This window comes from Orycteropus afer, unplaced genomic scaffold, assembly GCF_000298275.1.
Source record: "Orycteropus afer afer isolate SDZICR_OR568_19922 unplaced genomic scaffold, OryAfe1.0 scaffold00824, whole genome shotgun sequence".
Classification (NCBI taxonomy): Eukaryota; Metazoa; Chordata; class Mammalia; order Tubulidentata; family Orycteropodidae; genus Orycteropus; species Orycteropus afer.
In genome coordinates, this window is record NW_006922411.1 from 269,734 (window position 1) to 281,674 (window position 11,941).

The 11,941-nt window shown below is 41.1% G+C and overlaps 1 protein-coding gene across 1 annotated transcript in view; it reads right to left on the reverse strand.

The window, feature by feature from the left end:
* Positions 1-3,063: 3,063 nt before the first annotated feature.
* Positions 3,064-11,941, reverse strand: part of RFT1 (RFT1 homolog) — a 77,092-nt gene continuing 68,214 nt past the window's right edge. Inside the window, exons 11-13 of the mRNA XM_007957938.2 lie at positions 11,082-11,187; positions 3,591-3,840; positions 3,064-3,246 (exon numbers count right to left, since the gene is read on the reverse strand). Coding sequence (XP_007956129.1) covers positions 3,064-3,246; positions 3,591-3,840; positions 11,082-11,187 — 539 coding nt within the window. The remainder of the gene's footprint in view (positions 3,247-3,590; positions 3,841-11,081; positions 11,188-11,941) is intronic.

Genomic DNA, 11,941 nt, shown 5'->3' on the forward strand with positions numbered 1-11,941 from the left:
GCTCAACTGGCATACCATACTACACAAAACATTGTTCCACTTCCTACTTTGGCGAGTAGCAACTGGGATCTTAAAAGCTTGCAAGCTGCCATCTAGATGCAGTGATGGGTCTCTCCTCAGCCAGAGCAAAGAAGAATGAAGAAAACCAAAAATTCATGGAAACCATTAGTCCTAGCGACTGGTACGCCATCTGATCTGCAGCCTATACGACTATGAGACCAGAAGAACTAGATGGTGCCTGGCTACCACTGTCAACCACCTGGAAGGGGATCTATGGAGGAGATCCTGGATAGAGAGGGAGAACAAAGTGGAACAAAACTCAAAAGCATTTGGAAAAAAAAAAAAGGGGGATGGACCAGGTTTGCTGGTCCAATAGAGCCTGGTGGAACCACTGAGACTATGGCCCCTAGCTGCCCTTCAGGTCTGGAATTGAACCCACATCTGTGGCTTCCAACCAAACAAAAGACAGACATATGAGTTGAGCATTTACCTGAGGTAAATACACTCCTTAGAGAGAACAGTCATGGGAGGAAGAAGGGCTGTTTATGCACAAGGAGACAGCTCAGGGGGCAGGAGTTCATGGGAGGGGTGGACACAGGGAAGAGGTAACTATGGGGAGGAAGAGGGAGGGGAGCTGTTGCATTGGGGTAAATTGTAGTCAATGTCATGAAACAAAGTGTATGTGAACTGCTGTATGGAAAGTGAATTTGCTCTGTAATCTTTCACCCAAATCACAATTTAAAAACAAAACAAAACAAAAAAAACAGTAAGTTAAGCAGTTTGGTGATTTTTCCCATTCCGTGGGGAAAAAGACCCATCTTTACTCTTTTTGCTTTTTATGGCCCTCCCCACTTGTAGGGAGAGATCTGTTTCCCCTCTGGAAACACAGTCAATAAAGGCTTGTGTACTTGGCGCTTTATTAAGTTTGACAATCCACCATCCCCAAACACAACTGCTTACTCTAGGATTGCCTGGGACTGCCTGCCCAAGGATCTCTCCCTTGCTTGTGGAGATTCTTCCCATAAGTAGGGTAAGGCCAGGGCAGATGCTTCTTCCCCCTATAACAACATGGGCTTGCCAAAAAAGCTGATCCCAGAACCCTGCCTGCAGAGATGCAGACTCCAAAGGTCTAGAGTGGATCCTGGGAAGTTGTAATTCAGGTGATTCTGAGGCAGGAAGAGTGAGGATCATGCTTTGAGTTTGGAGTCAAGTGGGTATGGGGTGGGTGGCAGATTTGGGGGGTGGGGGAGAAGTGGTCAACAGCAGCAGAGGGGCACATAAAGGCAGAAGGCTCATTTCTGTGTATGCAGGGAACAGTAAGGGCATAAGAGGGACTGAGGGCTGCCTCCATGTGCCACCTACCCTAACTTATGAAACAATCAGTTTTCTTGGCAGCATGGCCCTGTCCTATGACAGGTGGCATGTTTCTGGAGGGCCTTGGGCTGCTCAGTGGTAGTCATATTCAGCTATTTTCCTCCCAATTTGTGCAAAGCATTCTCCCTATGAATTGATAAAAACGTGTCAAGGTGATGGGTCCAGTCTTGGTGGGTCTAGATCCCTGCTCCCTCAGCCTGGGCTCTGGATTTTTACTTATTCATTTTAACTTTTGGACTACTGGATATTTAAGTGAGTGCATTTTAATAAGCCACTGCCCAGAACAAGTTATCAAGTTACCCTTACTGGACCAAGCATAAACATGGAACATTTGGGGACATCTGGGTCAAATGATTATTAACTATTAACATCCAAGATACAGTTTGCACGTGTAGTTCCAAAGGTTAATCACATCTGAAAGGAATTAATACATTAATGAAAAAGAAAAATGCTTCACTGCCCTGGGACAACTGAACTCATCTGCAGGGTGCAGGAAGGTGAGGCTTAGCCTGGGCTCACACCCTGGAGGACCAGACCATGGTCTGCCATGCTTGTACTAGGGCTGGAATTCAGTTGTACTGACCAATGCTGGAAGCAAGAGGTCAGTGAGAGGTGCTTAATTCAGTGATCCTTGTCATATAGAATTTGACCCTATTTTATTCTGGGGGAGCTCTGGTGGCATAGTGCCTAAAGCATTTGACTACTAACTACTTGGAAGGTAGGTTTGGCAATCTACTTCTGTAATGATAACACTTCGGAAACCCAAGGAGGGGTTGCTATGAGTCAGATCCAACTCAATGGCAGTGAGTTTGGTTTTTATTTTATTCTGGGGGGAAACAAAAGACCCATTTATTCAACTTTAGTTGTCATCTGTGCAATTTCTATGGGAGAAGGTATAGTTACTGCAAAGCAGCTTTCCTTCAGGGGACAAAGTAGTTCATATTGGATGACAATATCCTTTAAAACTCCCCTCTATGGGGTGGGCAGGCCAGGGGTCTTCTATCAGCTTTCACCCACCCTTCAATTGACAAATGCTGAGGCCCTTCTGGGTAGGCACTGTGCTGGCCTGGGGACACAGCAGGGAACATGATAGACGTGATTCTCCCGAGCTAACTCTGGGAAATGCAATCTGAAAAACTTCACATTTTTCATTTCTTGGATTTCTTACTAAGTGACATTTTTCCTACTCCAAAAGCCCAGACCACAGCACTGAGCATTCCACAATTCCAGGACGACGTTGTTCTTGTTCTGTGAAGAGCATCATGTCTCTTTCCTTCTTTTAAGTAATAGATTAAATATTCCACAAAGGGTAAAATGGCCACATCTTTTTTTCTTGGCCAGATGATTATTAACTATTAGCATATAAGATAGTTTGTTGGAGCAGACAGCTGCAAAGGTTAATCACACTCAAAAGGAATTAATTCATCGATAGAAAAGAAAAATGCTGGTTAAAAATATAATAATTTTATCTCTTTTAAAAGGTCTTTCATTCTTAATTTAAAAATAAGAATCCTCACTCGTGTTTAAGACTTCAAATGGACAACAGGCTTTTAGCCAGTGATTCCCTCCAATGCCTCACCTGGCTGGGTTGGTCTCACACCACTGCAGCCCCTTCACCAGGGTTCTTCTGTGCAGAAAATATGTTCTGCACACAAAACTGTCCCACAACTGGTCCAGGTACCATAGGCATCAGTGCATCTTCGAGCACATTGTTTTGTCAGCGGGTCTGAACACACCTAACTGAGTCCTAAGAAAGTGGATGAGTTTGGTCTCTGTGAAGAATGCCGTCCCAAGAGTCACTCCCAAACAGAAGACCCCAACAGCAATGTGTGCCAACCTGGCTGGCCAGCCCTGCTCACAGCAGAGGAACACCTGAGGGAAGAAAACATTGTCATTGCTACGGTCTCTGGCTATGCCTGGCTCCTCCATCCACACCTCCTTTCCCTGGGGCAGGTCAGGGAAGGCAGAGGCCCTCTAGTTCCAGCTTCCCATTCAGATAAAAGACATAATTATTGCATATTGAGAGCCTACTTTGTTCCTACTGCTGACACTGTTTTGTCCTAAGGCCTACCATAAGATGCTGTCCCAGAGATTTAGGGGAAGGGAGAGGGGAGGCAAACAGTTGGTTCAGGCAGAGCAGGAATGGGAAGCCTTAGAGGCAAGGATAGTGGACAGCTTGAAAACGCATGTGGTGTGAAGGATGCAGGGAGTCTCACCTCTGAAACACCAGTAAGCCCACCACTGAGGGCAAATGCTCCAAGGAGGACTGGCGACAGGTATAAGCCAGCCAGAGGTCGGTGGGGACTCTCTCGGTAGTACTGGTGGATGAAGCAAAGGCTCTGCATGATCCGAATGCCCATGTTAAAGCAGTTGGCCAAGATGAAACCCACATTGCCACACCAACGGGTCAGCAGATAGGAGAAAACCAGGAAAGAGGATGACAGGGCCAGCATCGTGAAATTGTATCTGAGGAGAGGGAGACAAGCAAGGCAGGAGAGTGGGTACATGGTCCCAAGACAGCATTCCCACAAAAAAAAAAAAAAAGAAAAGTAAGTGGCTGTGAACATGAATTCACAGAAAAGAACCTCAGAGAATCCCATAAACCAGTCAGTTTTAATAGCATTGAAATTTACTGTATTTTTATGCAAATAATGCAAGCGTTACATGTTTTTCGCAAATCATGCAACCCCTGCACATTAGTTTCCTATCTTCAGGTGCTATACTATGCATGTTATATGTATGAACATGTTATTATGTGGGTGTTCTATGCTTAAAAATACAGAATATGGGTAACATGAAAATGTCACTGTCTTTGGAGTTTAAGCCAGTCATAAACTCTTTTGTGTGTATATGTGTGTGTGTGTGTGTGTGCCTATGCGCTAGTTAGTGGTTTACCTTCCATTTCCCTCCCATCCCTGATAACCATCAAAGAATATTTATTTTTGTGTGAAACACTTTTCTTGACTTTTTACAATAGTGCTCTTATACAATATTTGTCCTTTTGCAATTGACCAATTTCATTCAGCATAATGTCCTCCAGGTTCATCCATATTATGAGGTGTTTCAGAGATTCATCACTGTTTTTAACATTGCATAGTATTCCATTGTGTATGTACCATAGTTTGTTTAACGATTCATCCATTGATGAGCATTTGGGTTGTTTCCTTTTTTTTTTTTTTTGCTATTGTGAATAGTGCTGCCATGAACATTTATATCTGTTCATGCCATGGCTCTTATTTCTCTAAGATATCTCACCTAGTAGTGGGATCGCTGGATTATATGATATTTCTATCTCCAGCTTTTTAAGGAAGTGCCATACCATTTCCCACAAAGTCTGCACCATTTTACAGGCCCCCTACTAGTGTATGAGGATTCCAGTGTCTCCACACCCTTGTCAGCATTTATTGTTTTCTGTTTTTATGAGCTTTGCTATTAGTGCTGACACTAATAGATTATAATAGATAATAGATAGATTATATCTCATTGTTGTTTTGATTTACATCTCTCTAATGGATAATGGGGAGCTCTGGTAGCATAGTGGCTAAAGCACTTGACTGCTAACCAGAAGGCTGGCGGTTCAAACCCACCAGCCACTCCTCGGAAAGAAGGTTGGGCAATCCTACTTCCATAGTGATACTGCCTCGGAAACCCAAGAAGGGGTCGCTATGAGTCCGGGCTGACTCGACGGCACATAACAACAACAACAACAATGGATAATGATTGCAAGAATTCCTTCATATGTTTGTTAGATGCCTCAATGTCTTCTTTGTTGAAGTGTCTATTCATGTCCTCTGCCCACTTTTAAATTGGATTATTTGTCTTTTTGTTGTTAGACTGTTGAAGTTTTCTATACATTTTAGAGATTAGCCCCTTGTCTGATATGTTGTGGCCCAAATTTTTTTCCCAGTCTGTGGGTTCTCTTTTCACTCTTTTGGTGAAATCTTCTGATACACATAAGTGTCTAATTTTTAGGAGGTCCCAATCATCTATTTTGTCTTCTGGTGTTTGTACAGTTTTAGTTATATTTGATAGTATATTTTTATGTCCTGAATTGGGGCCCCTAAATTTGTCCCTATTTTTTCTGTGATGAATTTTACAGTTTTAGGTTTTATGTTCAGGTCTTTGATCCAACTTGATTTCATTTTAGCATGTGGTGTAAGATACGTGTCCTGTTTCATTTTTCTGCAAATAGATATCTAGCTTTGTCAGTACCATTTATAAAAAGACTATCTCTTCCACCATTTACTGAGTTTCAGCCCTTTGTCAAAGATCAGCTGACCACAGGTAGGATGGATTTATTTCTGGGTTCTCAATTCTGTCCCATTGGTCTATGTGTCTGTCGTTGTATAGTACCAGGTGGTTTTAACTACCATGGCTGTGTAGTAAGTTTAAGACTGGGGAGTATGAGACCTACTTTGTTCTTCTCCTTTAGTAGTGCTTCACTTATCCAGGGTCTCTTTCCTTTCCATACAAAGTTGGTGATCAGTTTTTCGATCTTAGTAAAAAATGATGATGGAATCTGAATTGGAATTGCATTATATCTATAGATCATTTTGGATAGCGTTGACATTTTCATGATGTTAAATTTTCCTATCCATGAGCATGGTACATTCTTCCATTTATGTAGGTCTCTTTTGGTTTCTTGTAGTAGTGTTTTGTAGTTTTTTTTTTTTTTTTTGCATAGGTCTTTTGTGTTTCTGGTTAGATTTATTCCTAAGCACTTCATCTTTTGGGAGGTTATTGTAAATGGTATAGTTTTCCTTTTCAGAGTTTTCTTTGGTAGTGTAAAGAAATTCAACTGATTTTTGTATGTTGATCTTGCACCCTGCCTCTTTGCTGAAGCTTTTAGTTAGCTTCAGTAATTTTCTTGTGGAGTCTTTGGGCTTCTCTACGTAGAGCATGAAGGAGCTCTGGTAGCATAGTGCCTAAGGCACTTGACTGCTAACCAGAAGGCTGGCGGTTCAAACCCACCAGCCACTTCCTGGAAGGAAGGTTGGGCAATCTACTTCTGTAGTGATACTGCCTTGGCAACCCAAGGAGGGGTTGCTATGAGTCGGGGCCGACTAGATGGCATATAACAACAACAACAACAACAACACATAGAGCATGATGTCATCTGCAAATAGAGATAGTTTTACTTCTTCTCTCCCAATTTGGATGCCTTTTATTTCTCTTTCTTGTCTTATTGCTCTGGCTAGGACTTCCAATACAATATTGAATAGGAGTGGTGATAAATGGCATCCTTGTCTGGTACCCATTTATAAGGGGAATGCTTTCAGCCTTTCTCCATTGAAATAATGTTGGCTGTTGGTTTTGTATATATGTCCTTAACTATTCTGAGGAATTTCTGTTCTATTTTGTTTAATGTTTTTATAAGAAATGGGTGCTGGATTTTGCTAAATGCCTTTCTGCATTGATTGATATGATCACATGGTCCTTTTCTTTATGTGGTGTATTATATTGATTGTTTTTCTAATGCTGAACCATCCTTGTATACCTGGTATGAATCCCACTTGGTCATGATGTATTATTTTTCTGATATGCTGTTTGAGTCTATCAGTGAGGATTTTGTTGAGAACTTTTGCAGCTCTGGTGGTGAAGTGCCTAAGCCATTTGACTACTAACCAGAAGACTGGTGGTTCCAACCCACCAGCCACTCCTTGGAAGGAAGTTTGGACAATCTACTTCCTTAGTGATATACAGCCTTGGAAACCCAAGGAGGGGTTGCTATGAGTTGGATCTGACTCGACAACTGAGTTTTTTTTCATCTATGTTCATGAGGGATATTGGTGTATAATTTTCTTTTTTAGTGATGTCTATGCCTAGCTTTGGTATCAGAGTTATGCTTGCATCATAAAATGAATTTGGAAGTACTCCACCGTTTTCTATATTCTAGAATAGTTTGAGTAGACCTGGTGTCAGCTCTTCTCTGAATGTCTGATAAAATTTGCTCGGAAGCCATCTGGGTCAGGATTTTTTTTATTGTTCGTAGGTTTTTTTATGACCTGTTCAGTTTCTTCTTTTGTTATGGGTCTGTTCAAAATTTCTATCTCAGTCTGTGTTAGTCTAGGTAGATAGTGTGTTTTTAGAAATCTATCCATTTTTTCTAGGTTTTCAAATTTGTTGGAGCATAGTTCTTCATAGTATCCTGATATTACCCTTTTTATTTTGGTTGGTTTTACTGTGATGCCACTCTTTTCATTTAGCGTCATAAACATCTGAAGCCATGTCCACCCACAAGAGGGCTCTGCAGCTGCTGAACTTCCCAGAACTTTCCAAAATCTTAGACATAATCCACTTCAGGAAAAAATGGGAATTTGAGAGAGGCAATTAAAATATCACTTTCTCAATCAATGAATAATGATTAATCAGTGACAATAATGACTATTCCATAAGGCTTGGTTAACATCAATAGTAAATTATTTATGAATGCTTATTTCTCCATCCTTCAAGAAGATACTGAACTTAAAATCAGGCTTATCAGAAGATGGATGGTCAAGAAGGTCTACCACTGCAACAACTCAAGCATCACATGGTGGATGCTGATTAAATACATAAGGGCAGTCACACAGGGTAGCCTCTGCAGCCCTGAAAGGGACGGCACTGATTTTTTGTGTGCCAATGTGAGTAGATGACACTGATCCATCAGTCAACAGTTAAGGAGTATTCAACTCCAGGTTGAGTACTCAATAGCCAACAAATCAGACGAAAAAGCTGTCCCCATCTTTTCATGGTGGACTCTTCTTGGTCATCCAGGCCTCAGCTTAAAAGCCATCTCCTCAGAGGAGCCTGCCCAGATTACCTAAGTTAAAAGGGCCTCACTCTCACCACATAGCCCTGTTTCAATTTTCTGCACCTTACATCAATTTCTTATTTATTTATTTATTTGCTTACTATCTGCTCCCCCCACTAGAATATCAGCTCCAGAACAGCAGGGATCTCTTCTGTCTTGCTCACTGCTGTATTCCCAGAGCTTAAAACAATGCCTGTTAGAGTAGATGCTCAAAAAATATTTGTTGAGTGAACAAAAGAAAATGAGATGTCCTTAACAAAACAGAACAAAAATTCTTCAGCAGAGCATAATGAAAAGTCCACCAATCATATTCTAAATATATTGAATATGAGGTTATTAAAAAAAGAAACAGCTTGCAATTCAAAGGAAGTCCTAATATCTCATATCTAACCAAATCCCTATTTTTATTTAGAAAAACACTGGTTAACCATAATTTGATTTAGTTAAAGTCCATATTTTTTATCAATGTTTTATTTTTAATTCAGAATCTAAAATATCTAATGTGAAATCATCTTTATCATTCATAACATTTAACTAAGCTACTCAATTCTACAATAACAACCCTTACTAGAATTATGCCTGGTTAAATTCATAGGGATGAAATAACACCATGGTCTGTGATTAGCTCATGAACTTCATGTGCTCTGAGCAGGGCCAGGAGCTCAGGGCCCAGACAGAACTAGGGTTGGTATGTTCAGTACAGGTCTGAAGACCATGCTTAAAGTCATGTTTTAATCTTAGGGGAAGTGATTACCCTGGATGAGAACTGCATTAAAAGATGCTCTGTCTTTTCTCTATGTTGACTAATATCCTGAAAATAATTTTCCAGATGTTTATATACTGTCAAAATTCCATTACAACTGACTTAAAAGGTTGTTTCCTTTGGTTCAATGTCTAGAAGAGGAAAGAAAGCAACTAACCACTGTCTATACTCTTTTGTGATTTGGTTGTAAAATATATATTTTAAAACATTTTAAATGGCTTTAGTGTTGACATTCTCCCTCAATGCTAATGCTGAAGTTATTGTAATAAAATTTATTTAAAAAAGCTAGATTCCCAGTCCTGGGCTCTTTCCATTATGCCACAGTATTTCACTTAGTAAGTTTTACATTGCAAAAAAATCATTCAATGTTAGACACAATTTAAAATACATATATATATATATATATTTTTTTTCTCACCCTAAATTAAACAGATCTTTTCATCCATAAAAAAAAAGGATGGATTTAAATTCTATAGCTATAAATTTAACTATTGGAAGTAAAAAAATCATCCTGACTATTATTTTAAAACTATGGGTTACAACCTACAAGTAGGTTAGGAAATCAATCTAGTGAATCATTTTGAAAAATGAAGTAGAACAGAATAAAAATCATCAGTTTACTCTGCACATAACTGGATAATCACTGCCTTATTAAATCTTTTCTTGTTTCAGTGACATACACCTAAGAGTGTAATGGGTCACAGAGCTCAATGTATTTTTTGCCATGAAAGATGGTTTGGGTCAATGATCCAAAGTCCATCAGAATTCCCAGGAGCTGTGTAATAAAGCAGATTCCCTGGCCTAAGCCCCTAAAATTCTAGCTCAGTCTGGGAGGAACTTTCTAGGGAAATCTGATCAGTCTGGGGTGTGAACACTGGGGTGTGAGACTCAAGTTCTCAACCACTGTGTAGCAAACAAAGTTACCAAGTTTCTAAGTGACCCAGTTCCAGATGGGAAGCCAACAGAGGCTGCTTTGAGTAAGAGGAAGGGCTCTCTAACTCTTTGAGCTACCTTTTCCTGTCTCATTCCACCACTGGGCCTCTAAGTGTGCTCAACAGCACTCACGGCGTTATTGAACCCACTGCCATTGAGTCAATTCCAACTCACAGTGACCCTAAAGGACAGTGTAGAACTGCCCCCATAGGATTTCCAAGGCTGTAAATCTTTATGGAAGCAGACTGTCACATCTTTCTCCTACAGAGTGGCTGGTGGTTTCAAACCGCTGACCTTCTGATTAGCAATGAGTATGTTAATTACTATACCACCAGAGCTCCTCCAGGCTTTATAGAACAGTATGAAAACCACCAAGGGATCCAGGGCTCAAAGAGCAGCAGAATAATGGGCTACTCACTCATCATCCACATCCACTCTATCTCTTCTCTGTCTTCCTCTCTCATCTTTTCCCCTATCAGTTCTATCCTTTTCCTTAACCTCATCCTACAGTGATACCCTAAGATACTGTCTGGCTGTTTTATGGCATTTGAAACACAAGAAACCTCTGTCCTACAACTAAGTGTGGGATGATCCTAGGTGTGAGACACAGGCTCGTAGCCAGGAGTTCACATCAGAATCACTGAGGAGCTTTTAAAGCATATACATGTATGCAGGAGTCCCTGCTGATTCCATAGAAGTGGTGAGAGAGAGAGTAGTGTTGGTAGGGAGGTTAGGAATCATTTCTAACAAGTTCCATGAGGGATTTCTACCCATAGGCAGGGTCAGTCAATGGATGGGGGAAAAAAAGGTGGCAAAAAGTGTATATGCATTTTGGCCTTTCTCTGAGGAGAGGGGTCACAGAAGCCCTGAGAGTCTCAAGGATCTACAGATGTGTCAGGACTACTCTTAAGGTGCAATGGACAAGAAGCTGGAGGAACAGAAGTCTAGCTTGTCTAGTGAATGACTCTGCCACCCTTCAGGTGATACTTCTCCCTCCACAAAGTAAAGATAAGAGTAGCTGCTGCCTTCCATCTCCACCGTAGAGGGCCATGAAGTAAACTGTGCTTGTGCAGTAGAGATTCCAGGGGAAGGCACCATGCTAGGGGTCTAAAGTTTACCTCTGAAAGAGCCATGTGCAGAAGCATATTCAGAATGGATAGAAAAAAGATTGGCAAGTTGCTTCATTTTGTCTGAAGTCCATGATTAAAGGTTACATACCTGTCAACCTCCTCTTTGCTCATGGCAGCAAATGAGAAACACTCGGTCACTCCATTGATGGCAAGCAGGAGGACGTAGAGACAATAGGAACGCAGCAAAACAGGACCTAGAAAGAAACAACCCATCAAGACTCCAGAGCCCAAACTGGAGGCCCACATGCACCCTCAGCTCTGCTGAGTGCTCAGATAACACCAGAAACCAGCCATCAGCCTGCTGGTAACGTCAGTGGGCAGACTGCACATGAACCTCTGGTCTTAATTATCCAGAAAGTACCCGAGCATCCCATGGCACTGAGTAAAACAAACAGCTAAAAACAAAAAGATAATTATGAATAAATGTATAAATCTCTTGCTTAACAATTAAAAGCTTATCTGGTCAGTAAGCAAATCTTACATTACAGTCAGCATGAAGAGGTCTGCTAGTTTGAACACTAAAAAGTATTAATGATATGCATGTTAAGAGAACCTCAGTTGAACAGGTCCCGAGGAAAGACCTTGGGTTTGAAAAGCCCAGGGCCCAGGACTGGCAGGAAAACTACTGAGACAGAACATCCACAAATTTGCAGGGAGAACCAGAGCCCATAATGTGATTTTCTTCCCTTACAACAAAGTGATGCCATTCAACAGCTAGTGAATAAGTTTTAGAAAAATCTACTAACAAAAGAATGGGACCCTTCAAAGTAGCCCTTTTATTAGGAGGGCCATTATCAAGAGGTAGTATCTGTAATAAAATAAACATGCATCCACCTATGATGAAATTCTATTCCTATGTAGCTCTGGTAGCATAGTGGCTAAGACACTTGCCTGCTAACCAGACGGCTGGCGGTTCAAACCCACCAGCCACTCCTCGGAAGGAAGGTT